At 39.5% G+C, this 19381-nt stretch overlaps 2 protein-coding genes across 2 annotated transcripts in view; one reads left to right on the top strand and one right to left on the bottom strand.

Moving 5' to 3' along the window:
- The window catches only part of LOC135464559 (DNA topoisomerase 2-alpha-like), a 42524-nt gene extending 32622 nt beyond the window's left edge, over positions 1 to 9902 (bottom strand). The window contains 8 exon segments of the mRNA XM_064741983.1: positions 790 to 963; positions 1591 to 1803; positions 2652 to 2749; positions 4714 to 4859; positions 4994 to 5057; positions 5726 to 5819; positions 7240 to 7482; positions 9802 to 9902. Coding sequence (XP_064598053.1) covers positions 790 to 963; positions 1591 to 1803; positions 2652 to 2749; positions 4714 to 4859; positions 4994 to 5057; positions 5726 to 5819; positions 7240 to 7482; positions 9802 to 9825 — 1056 coding nt within the window. The 5' untranslated portion in view covers positions 9826 to 9902.
- Positions 9903 to 10754: 852 nt separating this feature from the next.
- LOC135464564 (ubiquitin-conjugating enzyme E2 G2) lies at positions 10755 to 16585 on the top strand. The gene is made up of 5 exons (XM_064741990.1): positions 10755 to 10895; positions 11375 to 11456; positions 11883 to 12001; positions 12247 to 12387; positions 13297 to 16585. Exons 1-5 carry the CDS (start codon positions 10853 to 10855, stop codon positions 13407 to 13409), a joined length of 498 nt encoding a protein of 165 aa, XP_064598060.1. The 5' UTR covers positions 10755 to 10852; the 3' UTR covers positions 13410 to 16585.
- The last annotated feature ends 2796 nt before the right edge of the window (positions 16586 to 19381 follow it).

The raw sequence follows: 19381 nt of genomic DNA, 5'->3' as shown, positions 1-19381 counted from the left end.
TGTTACTGGCGGCCGCTCACAGAATATGTTACAGACGGCCCCTCACAGAATTCAAGGCTCTCACAGAACATGTTACAGACGGCCCCTCACAGAATTCATGGCTCTCATAGAACATGTTACAGACGGCCCCTCACAGAATTCAAGGCTCTCATAGAACATGTTACAGACGGCCCCTCACAGAATTCAAGGCCCTCACAGAACATGTTACAAGCGGCCCCTCACAGAATTCAAGGCTCTCACAGAACATGTTACTGGCGGCCGCTCACAGAATATGTTACAGACGGCCCCTCACAGAATTCAAGGCTCTCACAGAACATGTTACAGACGGCCCCTCACAGAATTCAAGGCTCTCATAGAACATGTGACAGACGGCCCCTCACAGAATTCAAGGCCCTCACAGAACATGTTACAAGCGGCCCCTCACAGAATTCAAGGCTCTCACAGAACATGTTACTGGCGGCCGCTCACAGAATATGTTACAGACGGACCCTCGCAGAATTCAAGGCCCTCACAGAACATGTTACAGGCGGCCCCTCACAGAATTCAAGGCTCTCACAGAATATCATATTGACTTGCAATTTATAAAATTTCTTGGAGCATGCCGTTGCATTGCTGTCAGAGGCTAAAATCCTCAACTTTCCCCACCCTTCTGTAAGCTTACTGACAGACATGTCCTTGACCCAGGATGACTGACAGACTTATCCCTGACCCTGCCTAAAATAGTCAAATCTGTTCTTGTCCCATGGTTAATAAACGGACCGATTTGTTCGTGACCGAGGAGTAGCTGACCTTTGTTGTGGCAATACTGTTTACAAAGCTGGCCTGCTGGAAGCCTTTCTCACTCAGGGTGAGCCCAACCTCCCAGCGGTCGCTGACCTTCTCGTAGACGACCTTGAGAGGCATGCCATTGTCATCAGTCTTGTCCTTGATGAACAGGTCAATGTAGTCTCGGAAACTCTTCACCTGGAGACAGATAATGGTTATACTCATGAGAAATGTGGGAGGCAGGCAGGCAGGCAGGCGGACAAACGGACAGACGACCAGGGTAGAAGAGTTCATGGCTTTGATTCTACACTTACAAATCAAACAGAAAGAAGGTTTAATTCTTGTATAAAATACACCGGTATGTAAGCACATACTGACTTGGCTGTAGCTGTACACAGTTCTCCTAGCTACTTCACTTCCCAAAGTAAGTTTTGCATATCAAAGAAACTGACAGTACCCATAAACCTGATAGTCCTCATATACTTATTTATTTTATGTCATTGCAGCCAGTATTATGGTGGGAGGAAGCCAGGCAGAGTCTGGGAGAAGCCATCCCATGATCATCCGCAAGTTGCCGACTGACCTTCCCATGTACAGCCGGAGAGGAAGTCAGGATACGCTAAACTTGAACTCACAGTGACCGTACTGGTAAGACAGAGAGAATCCTGGGTCATTGCGCCGTTCTGGCACGCTAACCACCTAGACCATGGAGGCCCCTGGTGTCATGTACCTAATAAATTGTTGAACACAGTGTTAACAACCAGGTTGACTGGTGAGTCCAATAAATATTTCCTATTTAATCTTTGTTCTTCACTGTCAACTTACGGGCAAGCGTTTCCCATTCAGGAAGACCTTAACACCTTTGGAGGCTGCAGCAATGTCATATGCTCGACGTGTGAACAAATCAACTACGTCCTTATCCAAGCTCTCCATTTTGAACTTGGACAAGTCCGGGTGGAATGTAATCGCTGTGAAGTCTTCGCCTTTAGCGGGAGTGATCGTAGGCTCCTTAGTCTTGGTCATGTTGTCTCCCCATGTCTAAAGAAAATACACGTGTAATACAAATACAGTAAAACAAGTGCAATTACAATACAGTAACACCTGTAGTAAAATACAGTAAAACACATAATGAAAATATAGTAAAACAACATGTAACAAAATGCAGTAAAACATGTAATATTTATTATCTGATTGGTGTTTTACACCGCACTCAAGAACATTTCACTTATACGACCGCAACCAGCCTTATGGTGGAAGGAAGCCAGGCAGAGCCCGTGGGGAAAACCCACGACCATCTGCTGGTGGCTGACAGACCTTTCCACATACGGTCTGAGAGGAAGTCAGCATGAGCTGGACTTGAACTCACAGCGACTGAAAATAAAGTAAAAAAAATGTACATGTAGAAAAATACAGTACAACACATGCAATAAAACAGTGAAGGACATGCAATAAAACAGTGAAGGAAATAAAACAGTGAAGGACATGCAATAAAACAGTGAAGGACATGCAATAAAACACAGTGAAGGACATGTAATAAAACATAGTAAAGGACATGTAAAAAACACAGTGAAGGACAGGTAATAAAACACAGTGAAGGACATGTAATAAAACACAGTGAAGGACAGGTAATAAAACACAGTGAAGGACAGGTAATAAAACACAGTGAAGGACATGTAATAAAACATAGTGAAGGACAGGTAATAAAACACAGTGAAGGACATGTAATAAAACATAGCGAAGGACATGTAATAAAACATAGTGAAGAACAGGTAAAAAACCACAGTGAAGGACATGTAATAAAACATAGTGAAGGACATGTAATAAAACATAGTGAAATTGGCCATATTACAGCTACAATGACGGGCAGTCCATCTTTATTTCCTCACCTGCTTAAAAGCCTTGTTGTATTCCTTACAGGATGTCTCCACCACAAACTTTGTGCTGAAGATGTTGCACAGTTTAGCACCGTAACCATTCCTACCACCTGGAAATGAAGTCACACAGATTTATTTATTTTAACTGGATTTACACTTCAAAATATCACACTGCTTTATCACACCCAAATATAGCATACTGTATTCAAACCCGATCATTTTATCACTTTGACCAGTGAATAGGTGAGTTATGTGTTTGAACTTTTCTGTCGCCAAAAGTTAAAAAATCCTACTCTGTCATGTCACTACTCAAAAAATGTCTGGCAGCTTTTCTTGACCTTTATTTACTCATCGCCCATCTCATGGTATTCTGGTGATAAAAATGACACCACTTTCCTTCAGGATCTTTTCACAAAAAGTTCACAAATGTTTAGCTCTTCATTCGTCATTTTACACCTTTTGAGAAACTTTCTTCAGTTACCTAACATTTCTGACGCATGGTACACATGTCATGTAGTACAGCAGGACATTGTTTTCACCTTTAACGACAATCAAAAAGGATTTCAGGCTCAAAACTCGTCTATACATGTACATGTAGCAACAAAAACAATCGTCACTGAAAACTCGCTAAGGCTTGCATACAGTTTTCAAGTTTTTCACTTAAATGCCAGACATTTTCACTGTAGTTCCTTAAACTTTTTATTACAGGTTTCAAACCTGAGATTGGCAATGCGGAATTAAGGGATATTTAACAGATCAAACTGTGCAAATTCTACCAAAGTTGGAAAACACAGTTAAGATCTGCGACTCTCAATGGCTGATGTTTTGTTTTTCTGCCATCTGTTGCCGTGGATACCAGGGATAGAAATTATACGTAAAGCCAGCAGGACAATTGTTCTCTTGATCACTAAAAGTTACTGGACGTTTTTGCAACTCACCGGACAAAATTTCAATGCACTGAATGGTTGGCCAATATATGATCAAATGTACTGTGTACTCTGGCTCTGATATGTTACCGTCTTAATATCTCATGGGAGGGGGGCGAGGGGAGGGGTATTTGCGGTCACCGGTGCAATACATTGCTTCCAATCCTTGAAACATCGTTGTGTGGCGGATGCTGTTGAATTAGCTTCACTGCTTGGGTCAGTTACTGATCCATTAGTCATTTGCTTGGTAAACAAGAATTTAAATAGGCTGGTCGGTTTGAGCAATCAATATTTTTCGTTTCACTGCCAATGACTACAATATTCCTAGAGTTGCACCCCTGTACCCATGAACTTCAACTGGCGATATGCGCCTTGACAAGTTCCATCAATTTGCTCAATGAAAAGCTACGGGAACAAGGTTATCTCCATAATAAGGAAAGTCTCGTACAGGTACATTTTATAGAACGAAGTTGGGGCCTCCGTGGCTCAGTCGGTTAGCGCGCTAGCGCAGCGCAATGACCCTGGAGTCTCTCACCAATGCGGTCGCTGTGAGTTCAAGTCCAGCTCATGCTGGCTTCCTCTCCGGCCGTACATGAGAAGGCCTCTCAGCAACCTGCGGATGGTCACGGGTTTCCCCCAGGCTCTGCCCGGTTTCCTCCCACCATAATGCTGGCCGCCGTCGTATAAGTGAAATATTCTTGAGTACGGCGTAAAACACCAATCAAATAAATAAATAAATAAATACAGAATGAAATTATGTTTGGAAGGGATTTGATATTTTCTTACGGATAAAAGACGCCGCTATGAATCCATTTGAACACCAGTTTGGGAAACTGATAAGAGGAGCAAAATTTCATGTATGTGCAAATTTTCATTGCCAAACATTCAACCTGACACATGTCCATGTTGCACATAAATTTTGCCAGACAAGACCATTTTTTTGCCGGACCAGTCCAACAAGTCAATGGGAATTTCGACCCTGGATACAGTTGTGACATAACTACATATATGTACTGCATTGGCCTATTTCAGGACACCGCTTTTTCAAAAACTAATCTTGCGTTACATTATACATGAAAGTCAATGCCATGTGGCAAGGGAAGCAACTCAGACGAGACCCATTCTTCTCCACATCATTATGAACATACCTGTGACTTTCTTCTGACTGTCGTCATAGTTACTGGATGTCAACAAGTGACCAAAGATCATCGTCGGCACGAACATCTGTTCGTCTTTGTGTTCAATGACGGGGATACCTTTACCATTGTTCCAGATTTTGATCCTGTTATTCTCTCTGAAATCACGAACACGTCGATGTCAACTAGTACTTGAACTAGCAACACAAGTTTAAATTGCAATTTTGATTAAATGTCAATTTTTTTACAAAATTTCTTCTGAATTAGAAATGCGAGTATCACATATACTTACGGATCAATATCTATCTTGATGCAGTTCATGTTTGGATCTCTCTGCTTATTATCAGCAGCATTCACTGAAAGACAGAGACAAGAAAAATCTCACATTTTTGATTTTATTTAATGATCTGATTTATTTCACTCCATACAGGTTCACAGGACCCATTACAGGACAGACAATGAGCCAAGGTAAAGCAGATTAAATCAAAAACAGTAATTAAATGTATGAAAGATAAAATGTCATACATATAAACTATCGCCGTGAATTTTTAAATCTGACACTTTCCCAGACTGACATCATCATACATTTCAAACAAACCTCACAACATCTTTCTTAAAACCAGGTAAAATGAAGACCCTCGTCATGGACGAAATTAAAGGTCATTTACCATAATTTGTTTGTTTACCAATGAAATAATCCATTTTCAGACTTCCGGCCGCATGAGAAAACAAAATTCTACCTTCACACTGCATGATGAACAAGCAGTGATCAATCAAAAATAAAAGCAGTAATGCATTTTATTTTTCTTTGTTTTTGATTTATTTAACTGGATTTTAATGGGATCTCAACCTGGCACAGACATCAGTCTGGAGATGTATACAAGCCTGCAACCTCATTGGCTAAGAGCCAGTGTAGTTTCCCGCTTGCGATCATCAGTGTTGAGCTGGATACAAGCCTACAACCTCATTGGCTAAGAGCCTGAGAATTTTCCCGCTGGAGAGAAGGAAGAGTTCGTGAACTTACCCAGAATTTCATCATATATCTTGTAAAGACCTGGCACGTATGTCAGGTCTCTCTGAACCATCATCTGATTTTCATCGTCCATTACCCACATTTGCTGCAAGGTAGAAACATGTGCACTGTCAGCTTTTATATATATATATAACCTACCAATACACTTTTAAACATCCCCCCCTGATAATGTCGATTCAGACTAAAATATCTGCACCCTACCTTTATTCAGGTGTTCTTACTAATCCAAACTGCTTTGATTTTCGCCAAAGTATTACCTGTACCTTCAAGTTCAAAAATTTTGAAACAAAGTGATGCTGATATCCCCCTTTCTGAGTTGACAACAAAGCTGACTTCTCCACATCTACAGCCATTTTAGTCCTGGAAAACATTTTGGGCTCCGAAACAGGTGGGTGCTCAAACTAATCAAGCTGCATTATCCCTATAACAAGTAAGCTGAACAAAATTATGCTTTACCTGTAAAAAGTTAAGTTTTCATATAAATTTCTTTCATTCACAGACTCAAATGCTTTCAGAAAGCATCATTTTGAAGAGCATTTTGAAAAATGTCTTCAGGCATGGTCACAATGACACCTGTAAAGTTTGAGACGAAAACCTTACATTTTTTTTCTACATATGGCTTTGGAGGTGTACTAGAAACAGTATAATCTCAATGCCATTCCCCCATTCAACTAGAATCTCTGGAGCTACTTTTCCCGACTTCTACAAAGAGGTTTAGATCTTGAATTTTCTCAAGTTTTGAAGGCAATGAGGTTGTCGCCCTTGATTGACTTCAAGCAATGATTCCCTCCCAGGAGATAGTACAATCAATTCCTTGTTCCTTCACTCAACACTCATTCATCCAAAATTACTGAATCACTACAAAACTGCACTACATGGTATATATGACGGGTAAGACCTTATTAACACTTGTCATTATATATCTACATGACTGTTTCATTGCATCCCCAGCATACACTGATAATTTCTCAATGTTCATGCGTGGGAAGGCCAGCAGCAATCTCCTGATGGTCGTGGGTTTCCTCCCACCATAATGCTGGCTGCCATGGTATAAGTAAAATATTCTTGAGTACAGCGTAAAACACCAATCAAATAAATAAATAAATCAATGATCATGTTTTCTGTGATGGTGGCCGAGGTGGTTTTCTTGGATTCTCTTTAAATTCAAGACTTTTCAAGAATCATGAAAATCATATAAAAAGTTTCTTTTTAAAGGCACTTAATTTTCCAAATGGTATTTAAAGGACTTTCAAAACTTTCAAGAACCTGTGGGAACCCTGGGTTAGCATGCTGCCGCAATGATCCAATAGCCTCTCACTAATGCATTCTAGTCTAGCTTATGCTGGCTTCCTCTCCAGGCGTAATGGGAAAGTCTGTCAACAACCTGCAAAGGGTTGTGCGTTTCCTCCCAACATAGTGCTTTTAGCCGTTGTAAAAGTAAAATATTGTTTAGTATGTCATAAAAAAGAAATTAATGAAATAAATAAATATTTTCTGTGCCGTACCTGTGTAATTTTCTCCACAGAGCCAATATAAGTGTCAGGTCTGAGCAAAATGTGCTCCAGTTGAGTCTTCTTCTGGTAAATTCTCTCCACAGAAAGGCGTTTGTTCGCTTTTGAGACCTTCATGTCTCCTCCCCCTGCTCTGTCCACCTCCACAGCAAACTCTTCCGCCATTTCGGAGGCAGCGCCTTTCTCCGTCCCCTTGAAGGACTTTCCTTGTTTTTTATTCAAGGAGTCAAAGATTGTCTGTAAAACAAGAACAGCCAAAATCAAACCAAAGTACATGCACCATGAGAAAATTCATGCTGCAGTTTCATTTTAGTCAGTGGAAGTCACCTAGGAAAATAAGTGTCTGTTGCACAAGACAGGTGTGAAATAGCAAGGCTACCACACTATCTATCAGATATATATTTATACAGACAGCATGATTCCCAACAGCTAAAAATGTTGTCTGAATTTTTTAAACTTACTGTTACAGCAGACGTTGACTTGTGATAAGTCTGCTTTACCATAATTCCTCAACCTTTCGGCACATCAAAGAGCAAGTTTTAGTGTAATTCATGTACACTTCTGATTTGATTTTTCAGACAAAACTACACTGATTGTATTGGCCAATTTCAGGGCTTCACAAAAAGTATAATTTTATCAGTCTACACAGAAGAATGCCTTCAGAATATGCTTGAATAGGCACCTTGCAAACATGCTCAAATGTTGAAGAATTACCTTTAGTAGTAGTTCTAGTGCGAAAATTGATCCATAAGAAACTGGTGAGTTTCGGATTCAAACTCTTTCATCACTAAAGACAAAAAAGAGTCCTACTGTACCATGTGACCTGTCTGAAATGCTAGGGAACCATTTTCAATAACAGTTTTATAACATGAGCTATTTGAAGTAAACGAATGATGAAGAAAATTGACAAAATGAGTGTTTGTGAATTCTATAAGTTCCTGAAAAACAGAATGTCATTTGTGCCCCCGGAAAACGGCGAAACAGGAAATCAACACTTAATTCTTCAACCCTTTCGCACATCTGCAAGGTGTTTATTCAAGCATATTCTGAAGTTATTACTCTGTGTAGACTGATAAAATTCCACTCTTTGTGAAGCCCTGACATTGGCCAATCCAACCAATGTAGTATTGTGTCAGAAATCAACTTAACTATTTTTTCTTTTTGACAAGAAAGGAGTTCAATCTCCAAACTCCACTATGGATGTGGGGTTCACCACTTCTGTAAATGACTGTTCCTCTATCTGGAGATTAAGCAGATTATGGTGTACCCTAGATCTACATTGCTCTATACCTTTGCCACACTATAACAGAGCTTTACACTGTTCTATTTGATTTGAGTATTGCCAGAGTTCTCCCAACTCGCACTTTATGTCTCCTGCGTAAGTATGGGCCAACACAAATATGCGCACTACAATTTCTTAGGAGATTGAAGGCCTTGAAAATCATTGCCCCATGTTAAAATGAAACCTATCCGTCGCAATTGCCAAAATGGGGCCAAATGCTATGAAAGTCACTAGTCAATGTTTACACATGGGACGTGGTCACCATTACAGGTTGATTTGATTTTAATATTTGGCAATGATCTTCAAGACGAGCAGGCTGCTTAGGAATAAAAATGTAGAGAGCATATTTATCCACGTTTGTTTGGCCAAATATGGCCCCAAACCAACCTCAGAGCTGTAATGAGATCTGTCCATGTTTGGTACAGGGGAGATAACCCTGTGGATTGTATTGTCTGCGTCAACACTTGCAAGTCGGCTTTATGGTTATAAATTACTACATGTTTTACCTGAAAACTGACTATGTCCTTACAAGAGCTTGCTCCATTTAAAAAACTGATGGAGATACCAATTCTTGTAAAATATGTAAAGGCTGCTGCTTTGTGCATCACCAAGGAAATAACTGATTGACACTTGATACGGAACATAACTTGTGACAAGTCTCTGTAAACTTAAGACAGTGGAAATGTAACTGATTGGTAATTTTTGTCTCTAACGATGTGACAAACTGTCAATGTTTTAAAATGGACATGGTTTGGAGCCATATCCTTTGGCCGAACAAACCTAACATCAAAACAATCTCGGGCTACATGACCACGAGACAGGGAGTTAATTACTGTTATCAGTGAGTGTAATAGAAGATAGTTACAAATATTCAAGATTCAACTGGAAAATGACATACTAGTAGGTATGGTTGACAATTCCTCTGGATGGACTAGACTCCTACTAACATGACAGTATTTTCATTGTGTGGATACAGTTCTATGGATTTTTTTTTTCCATGTAACATAAGGATGCACAGAGGATATTACAAACCAGAAACAAACTGTGCTTCATTGGGTAACAGCAATGATCTAACATCTGATAACTAAGAAACCCACAAACATCAGCTCCTTTAGTTCTCCCTTTAAAAATAAAAACAGCTGTTTAACTGAAATTCTGGAGTAATTTTTGAACGGAAGACTTTGATCACTGAGGAGAGAAATTTGTGCAAAATCATCAGGAAATCGTGTCTGAAGCTAAAATAAGCAGAAATCACACCCAACAGTCTCACGAACCTTCAATGGACCAGAAGACGCCATTCTTTTAAAAAGACAAGGTCCTATAAACAAGCAATGGAAAAATTTGCTTCCACCATTTAAAAACAACCTGTCCAGAGTGAAGATCGCCCGCGCTGCGTTCAAAACGAAATCTCTACGCTCAGCCAATCGGAGCCGTCGTTAGAAAAATACTTCCGGTAGGTCACAGGTCAAACTCAGCATGTACTTTTTCACACTGATCGCCGTCAACACTGGATCTTTCTAAACACATCCTAAACACAAAGATGCGAAAAATTTTTTACAATCTACGTACATATTACCGTCTATAATTCCGTGTAAAACACCCGCCTTCTAAATGCCGGTATATTTCCGTCGACACGCTTTTTCTTCCCGGTGCATCGCCGACGTCTATCACACCGAGACTTTTCCCTGTTTTCTTTCGTTTTCTTTCAATTCACTTCAGTTGTAAAAAAAATGTAAATGTTTATGATAGTTGTTAGCATCTAATAAAGTGATCGTTTCATGAGTAACACCGATCGGTTGCAGGAGGAAGTGAAAGTTTTTTAGAACGAACACTTCGGCTGCATGTCTCCAGACAAAGCGTATTAAAGTCTTGAGACGACATCATTTCATCCACAACGATTGATTAATGAATTGCACAACAAACCTAACATATGATGGAGATATTCGTCTTACCGTCAGGGTGTAGCTTCGCCTGAGTCCTTAATAAAACTTAGTCCGTGTGCATGTTCTTAAAATGTTCCTCGTGTGGCAAATAATGTGTTGCGAGCAACCCAATGTGACAATCACCAGTTTTCTATCAACATAAATGCACCCGCTCGTAATCGGCGGCCCAATCTGTAACGTCAACTGTGATTGGCCATCAATGGATTTATTGACCAATAGACGCTTTAGTTGATCGGGAGACCTGAACAAGGAGTATTCCAACTGTATTTCCGGTATCCCCGACTCGGCTTTTGGGAAAAGGCAATTTCTTTGGAAATTTTCGTTTTTCTGAAGATGTTTTAAAATCACAAGACAGCCATCGATCCATAGTTGAAAAGCAAAGATGGCAGGATCTGCGTTGAAACGCCTTATGGCTGAATACAAGCGTAAGATTTGTAATTTGTGACGTATCTATCTTCGAAAGTGTTGACGACTGCTAAAGTTTTTTTTTTTAGTGCAAAGTGGTGGTGTCGCACGTATTTGCGCAGAATTAAAACGTTCATCGTTTAAACATGATACACCTTCGACGTATAATCGATATAACGTAACTTGTCGTTCATTATCAATTAATTTACAATATGACTAGTCCATCCAGATGGACCCAAGGTTTAATGTTCTCTTTTTGAATGTTACCATGATTATTGCGAAGTTCTTAGATGTCCCTGCTGTAGTTTCGGTGTTACGATAACATGTGTGTAACCAGTCGTATCCTACCTGATCTTTATTCCCATCCAGCCTACCCTTTGGATGCCTCATTAGGCTGGCCTGTGAAACATGCTATCCCCAGCCAGATCAATTAAAATAAATTTAATCTTCAAGTGTGTCAGATTTATTTTCAACACACTGTAAATATTTGATGTTACAGAGCTGACATTAAACCCACCTGAAGGAATCATAGCTGGGCCAATAAATGAGGAGAACTTCTTTGAATGGGAAGCCCTGATAATGTAAGTACTGTTTTTCATCTAAAGTTTGACCTGTAAAAACGCACTTTCAGAAGCACATAAAGGCCTTAAGATGGTGTCTTTTCATGCCAACATTTAATCTTTTAAGAAATTAATCAGACTTTATGAGTATGAATCAATTCGAATCAAGCAAACTGTATGAACTGAGAAGAGATATACTTTAGGTCAAATAGGCCTATGCCATCCAAAAAAAAGCTGCCAGGGTTGGGAATGAATTCATGCCATGGCTGATGAAGAGTATTGTATCTTTGTTGGCTTAAATGTTTAAGAAAAGAAGCCTCTAGCAACATACTTCTGTTAAAGTTTAGCCAAACTGTGTTTTTTTTAACAGCCTTAAATCAGATAGCTATAAAAAAAATTTCAGATGTTAAATGCATCAAATGATGAGATGTATGACTTGCTTGACAGGGGACCAGAAGAGACATGTTTTGAAGGTGGTGTGTTCCCCGCAGAACTTCAGTTTCCTACAGACTATCCTCTTAGTCCCCCAAAAATGAAATTTACTTGTGATATTTTCCACCCAAACAGTGAGTATCCACAATACAAAGGGTTACCCAGATGTTAATCTATCTACTGTATTTCCACAACCTGTTCGCAGGCTTTAGTAATAAACTTATGAAAATTGAGAGATTTGAGTCTTCCTATCTCAACACTTTGCAAATACTTTGCTAAAATACGACAGAGATGCTGCTTTAAAACAAAGACATTCATTATGAGTCTGATTCCAATAACAATAATTAGGGTGACCCTAATTAACTCTCTCTGTTCACAGTTTACCCAGATGGCAGGGTTTGTATTTCCATTCTCCATGCTCCAGGAGATGATCCAATGGGCTACGAAACCAGTGCAGAGAGATGGAGTCCCGTACAGAGTGTGGAAAAAATACTTTTGTCTGTTGTCAGTATGTTGTCTGGTGAGTGTAGCATGATCAGTAGCTCACACCAAAATACTTCATAAATAATTTGTTATTGTTTGGGTTTTTTTTGTTTTAATGGTGGAAGCCACACACTGTTTTGAATATAAAAATGTTTTCACCATGATGTAAATGGGTAAAATACCATAGATATGGCGCGAAGCTCGTTAATTGGGATGCTTTTAATTTACACAAGTGAAAACAGAACACTCTGACGGGGTGTGAAATGTCATTTTATTTGGTACGCTTGGGTTGGGGTGACAGTTTCCCGAGGCAAAGTTCTGCCTGATTTTTCTTCACCTCTAAACCATGTATGTTCATGATATCAGTGTACAAACCTTGTATGTTCATGATATCTGTATACAAACCTTATATATTCATGGTATCTGTCTACCAATCCTATATGTTCACGATATCAGTGTGCAAACCCTATATGTTCACAATATCTGTGTACAAACCTTATATATTCACGATATCAGTGTTCATATCAGTGTACAAACCTTACATGTTCATGATATCAGTTTACAAACCTTATATGTTCATATCAGTGTACAAACTTTATATGTTCATGATATCAGTGTACAAACCTTATATGTTCATGATATCAGTATACAAACCCTATATGTTCATCATATCAGTGTACAAACCTTATATGTTCATGATATCAGTGTACAAACTTTTATGTTCATGATATCAGTGTACAAACCTTATTAGTTCATGATATCTGTGTACACACCTTATATGTTCATGATATCTGTGTACAAACTTTGCTCCAGTCTTATTCATGCCATATTCCAGACTGCAGAGTTAAACACTCCTTCAGCTGGTTTGAATCACAAGACTCTATGACATTTCAGTAAGTAGGTTGATAAAACATTGGATTTTGTAATTTTCATTCAATTTTTCCAGAACCTAACGATGAAAGTGCAGCAAATGTTGATGCAGCAAAAATTTGGAGAGAAGATCGACAAAGATTTGAAGAAATTGCGGACAGAACTGTGCGGAAATCATTAGGATTGTAACAAAAGTGAAAGTCCTCTGTGATTTTGAAGAGGAAGATGAACCCTTTAATATCTGAGTGGAAAAGAAAGCAATTCTGAAAGATTTTTGAATTGGTTGAATGGGACATGTGGTCTTTGCTGGCAGAGCCATGGGATTTGTTTGCCCACCATGAACAGTTACAAGCTGAGCTGGAAAACCTTGGAAAATTCAATGAAATCCACTGTTCTGCATGGAACTTTCTGAAGTCTCATCATGGAATTCCAGGTTCTCATGCATTAGTCCGGATGACTCAGGGATTGTGCAAAAGGAACTTTGCAATGGTGTGCAGCAAAATTGAGGAAAGGTGACAAAGTTGAATGCCCAACATAGTATTGACACCATTAGATTTTCATTGAAACACTTATTAATGACTTGTTAGCAGAATGTTAAATGACACTTTTTTGCTTCTTTCTGTATTGCTGGATGTGGGGGGGATTTCAATTAAAACTTTTTCAGTTCACATGTAAGGCAAGGGTAGCGCACATCTTGTGAAAAAAATTTCACAGTAATTTTAGACAATGTATGGGATGATTCAGCATTAAAATGCCAATGTTTCTTTTAATTTAAATTTCTTAAAATTTCATTATATGATACTAAGGCAGTCTTCAAATTATGTGCTGTACAAGACAGATGGCTGAATACACGTATCTAGTTACACTTAAATTTGCGAATTGTTACAGGATACATGATACGCTTTTGTTTTGTTTCTTCATGTGTAGAATATCATGTGTCGTAACATCTAATGTTACAAACAAAATTGTCGGCTTCCACTGTGGGGGGTAAAATGATCCCTGTTAAAAAAGAACTGGGGGAGACAGACCGAACAGGTCTGGCCGAATGAGGGCTGGGGTGTGGCGAACAGATCAAATGGAGGTGAGGGTAGAGGCGTGGAGGGGATGCTAAGCTGGCCTGAAGAAGCCATGCATGTTTGTGTACATGTTACCTTGCCCACACTGTAGTGACACGGTTCACTGGGCTCAGGGCTTTTTTGGGGTGTTCACTGAGTTCAGAGCAAGATCAATCATGATGTAATTTCTGAAAAGATCCGACCATTGACAGAAAATATGCATAATAGAGAGGGCTGATTAACAGATAGAAAAATACCCACAGAATGAAATTTTTTAACAAAAATTCTGGTGCATAATTTTCTTCATTTGGCACAGAACCATAATGTTTGTTTCATAGTTCCTTTTCATCTAGCCTCGAAATGCAACTCTTAATACATGTGCCGCTCTCTACATTGGCTTTTCGACACTACCACCGCTAGCAAAATTTGTTCAGAAGTGAGAGGTCACTGGGATCACGGTGATGAGGCAGATAGTGATGTCAGAAAACACAAAAGCTCTGTCTCAACCTTTGGTTCCATTAATTATTGGCACGCATAAATTTTCTTTATCTGAAATTAGCACAACATGATTGTAACCAACTGATGAAACAGTTTTACGGATGAATGCTGATGAAGTAGTTCCGCATCCGTGAGAGTAAGTCTAAACAACCCTACGTGTCAAGCTTGTCGAGTGGTGGCAGTGATGTAAAGAGAGCATAGAGAGTGGCACATACGCTGTGAGGAGTATGGTAGGTGTAGCAGAGATTGGCACTCTGTGTGTGCCTACTAGCTGCAGAGTAAAATGTTTCCTAAATGATTCATTTTTTGTTGAATGCCGAGGCGTTGGCACGCTAGGGTGGTGGAATGACCCAGCAGCCTCTCACCAAATGGGGTTGCTGGGAGTTCATGTCCAGCTCATGCTGGCTTCCTCCCCAGCCATACGTGGGAAGGCCTGGCAGCAACTTGCAGATGGTCATGGGATTCCTGTGGGCTCTGTTCGGGTTTCTCCCTCAATAATGCTGGCTGCTATGGTATAAGTGAAATATTCTTGAGTACGCAGAAAACAACAATCAAATAAATAAGTAAAGTTTTTTGAATGAGTTAACTAAGACTTTGCTTTGTACATAAGTTGATATTGATTGTGTGGGAAGCTTGTGCACGTACAGCTGCATCAGATAGTATTAAAGGGTTTGTCTTGTCTCTGGTGTTTTTTTTTTTTTTTTGGTATTTCGCATATTTTATTGATTGAAATATTATTATGAAATGAGTGGTGATATCAATGGGTCATTTATTTTGTGAAAGAAAAATGTTAACTTTAGGCCCAGATTTTTTTTTTTGTGGTGATTTTTTTTTTTTATGTCATTTCTAAATGACTTAGGAGAAGCAAGTCATCACCAAGCGCTACAAGGTACAATTTCAACCCCGGCATTGGTGAGGGAATTCTCTCCTTGTACCTGTTGACCAGTTGTCTTCTAACAGTATGGTATACATATCTGTGAGTCAAAGGTGGGAATGTTTGTCATCTTATAAGTGACAAGTGATGTGAAACAAGAATGAAACAAATAAATGATTCAGAATGACCTTAGTCTGATGGTTTTGGCATCAACTAATGACCACATTCGAGACATAGACTCGTCACAGAATGGGGACAGACATGTTGGATTTACTGACACCGTTGCTAAGTAAGGCAAGTCGCTGTGGTGATGAGGGAATATGTCAGTGTGTAGGACTTTGCTTTTACTTGACTTCTTCCTTTATTGTTCTATGTTGATGTGTTTGGTTGCATATTGTAGTTTGCTATTCGTGAGTGTGATGTAAAACACCAACCATCCACATAAATAAATAAAATACATAATTAAGTGATTGTCGATGGTCATATTCAAGGTCAGGGATGTATAATACTGGGGACAGAATCACACAATTTGTTCATCAGCCTGTAAAATGGCTGGATACACATCTTTGTTCATTATCCTGTAAAATGGCTGGTTAGACCACTTTGTTCATCAACCTGTAAAATGGCTGGTTAGACCTCTTTGTTCATCAGCCTGTAAAATGGCTGGTTAGACCACTTTGTTCATCAACCTGTAAAATGGCTGGTTAGACCACTTTGTTCATCAACCTGTCAAATGGCTGGTTAGACCTCTTTGTTCATCAGCCTGTAAAATGGCTGGTTAGACCTCTTTGTTCATCAGCCTGTAAAATGGCTGGTTAGACCTCTTTGTTCATCAGCCTGTAAAATGGCTGGTTAGACCTCTTTGTTCATCAACCTGAATAACTTTCTGACATCTCTAACCAGATGTGTTAATTAAATCTTCATTTAGTACACATTTATGATCACACCTGTCCTGTCTTATTAATATGCAAACGAATTAGATTAAGAAACTTTTAGAAAAATGCATAATGAAGTTTGTGTACATCTATACCAGAAGAAGTTGATATCTTTAAAATGGTTGTCTTTTGAGACCTAATATTGCATCGGGTTTGTACATTCCTTGAATAGGATAGCTTTGAAAAAAGAAACTATATCCTTACAAATTTGCACCGAGATTGTACTATAGCTATATCCTTACAAATTTCAAGTCAAGTCTGGAGTAAGTTGTATGCAAGCCTTTGGCATAGTACCAAAAATATAAAAATATAATATATGGAATAGAAAATTCACCTAAGATCTTTTTTTATGGCTACATGTTTGGCTTAGGCAGTCAGTCAGTCCTGGAAAATATTTTTAACACTCAGTAATATTGTGAGCCCAGTTTTCTTCAGATGTTACTAAAACATCCGTTTTAGGAATTTTTCTCAACATCTGAGAATTAAGCTTATAAATAGCAGGGGACCTAATCCAGATATCTTGTGTTTTGTGACTCCGTTCTTTCCATCCATCAATTCTAAGAGGTTTGTAAAAACTGTTTAGGCTGTAGCTGTCAGTTTTAAGGGTGGAGGAAGCATGTGTACCCGAGATAAATCACTTTTGGCTAGTTGCTGACCAGGACTTTCCGACGCTAGACGGCCACACAAGCACCGTCCACAGTTTATTTTTGTTACCAAGGCCTCTCGAAAACTAGGAGTACAAAATTATAGGGGCCCCGTGGCCGGGTTGGTTAGCGTGGAAGCGCAGCGCAATGATCCAGGAGCCCCTCAGCAATGCTTTGGCTTTTTTTCCAGCCTTACGTGAGAAGGTCTGCCAGCAATCCTGTGGGTAGTTCAGGGTTTCTCCCGGGCTCTGCCCGGTTTCCTCCCACCATAATTATGATCGCCGTGGTATAACTGAAATAGTCTTGAGTACAGCGTAAAACACCAATCAAATAAATAAATGAAGCAAAGTACAGAAATTCTAGAAATTCCCTGTCCAATGTCGGTAATGAACCCGTGCCTCGCGTGTATATCCAATAAGAGTGAGTGAGTACTTTGTGTTTAACCTCGTACTTAATTTTTCAGACAACGAAGGAATCCTTAGAGTGCATGTAATGTGCCTCCTTGTTGCCGTACGGATTTCCACCGCTCTTTTATTTATAGTGCTGCTTCACTGAGACGCCCGCCCAAGCCATTAAACAGGTCAACCAGTCGTTGCACTATCCCCTTCATGTTGAACGTCAAGCGAGGAAGTTACAACTTCCCTTTTAAAGTCTTAGGTGTGACTCGAGCCAGGATTGACCCTGGAACTACCGCTCCCGAAGCGGGAGCTCTACCATCTGTGCTATCGGGGCCGATTAACCAATAAGAGTTGAGCGCCTTAAACCACTCCATGGGCTTATTGTCATCCGTAATAAATCATATGTGTAAAATGAGGCCTCAGAAAATAGGTTGGTATATACCCTACACATTCCCAATTACGAGAAAAATGTACGGGCACACTATATTCAGGACACAGGGTGTTGGATCTGTTGGCACTTAACTATCCAAGTGCTTTGCTCGAAAATGAACAATTCTAGCTTCTTTTTCCGGCTCTGCTGTGCCCAAGCCACTCGACCTTTCTACCGCAGTCACAAGAGGACAGTGTCAACCTTACATACTACAACGGCAAGATTCACGGAGAAGAAAAAAAAAGAACTGGTTCTTCATCCTCTATCCTGCCGCTACTCAGTTCTGCGAAAACATCACGTAAGTTTGCCCCTTTTTTGTTCGCTGCTTTCCACTTTCTGTTCTTGGAAATCCTCTTTAATATGAAGCTTTTCCATCAGTGCAAGTGGCAATGTTTATGAAGATGAAGGGATTTTGTTTTGCTGATACAAGTAAAATGTATGTCAAGTAGTTTCCCTGTCAAAGCCATTCTTCAAAGTTAATACTGATATAGATGTAGGCTACGTGTAGCACTATTTCAGCTGTAGCGCATAGTTTAAGGGGTTTGGTGCAATCTGTTGGAGTTCTATACAAAAGAATTCTGCATTAAATGAGAGAGTCTACAAAGTCTGAAACGAATGCTTCTTACAGGATGATTTTGTCTCCGGTCGTACGTGGGAAGGTCTTCTAGCAACCTGTGGACGGTCATGGTCCCCCCACCCCCCACCATCCCGGGCTCTGCTAGGTTTCCTCCCACCATAATTCTATGGTGAAATTTCATTGAGTACAGCGTGAAACACGAATCAAATTAACAATAAATAAAATTAGGTTGATTTTGTTTCTGTGATTGTTGTGTTGGTGACGTATTCACTGCCACGACAAGCTGAATTTTCGTTGTGGGTGTACAAAAACTAAGTAATCAATATTGCTTAGCTTTTCAGGTGTATTTTCTGTATATTAACTGTCAATAAATAAATAACATCTTGTCATAATTTAACAGGGAACGTTTGTAGAATTTCGTCTTGTTATTTATTAAGTACTAAGTGGCTTGAAAAAACTTAGGTAATCCTGGCCCCGGGGTCACAACGTTATCTCACAGATTAGCCAGAATTTCATATGACCTTAAAATGGTTATTTCTTGCGTAACAAGGTCAGTATATTTTGCTCGACAACGTAAATTCTGGGTAAGTTATCGTGAAACAAATTTCATCTAAAATAACGGATAGGAACCAACCAACATTAATGACTGAAATTTTGACTTAAATCTAGAAGTTCGCTTTATTTATCAAGCAACTTGACTTAAGTCATCACATTGCAAGTCCTTCTAAAGCCAAAGGAAGAACAGGAAAG

The sequence above is a fragment of the Liolophura sinensis genome, chromosome 4, assembly GCF_032854445.1.
Source record: "Liolophura sinensis isolate JHLJ2023 chromosome 4, CUHK_Ljap_v2, whole genome shotgun sequence".
In the NCBI taxonomy this organism is placed as follows: domain Eukaryota; kingdom Metazoa; phylum Mollusca; class Polyplacophora; order Chitonida; family Chitonidae; genus Liolophura; species Liolophura sinensis.
Note: the sequence above shows the minus strand (reverse complement) of the source record. Positions and strands in the feature narration are given on the sequence as shown.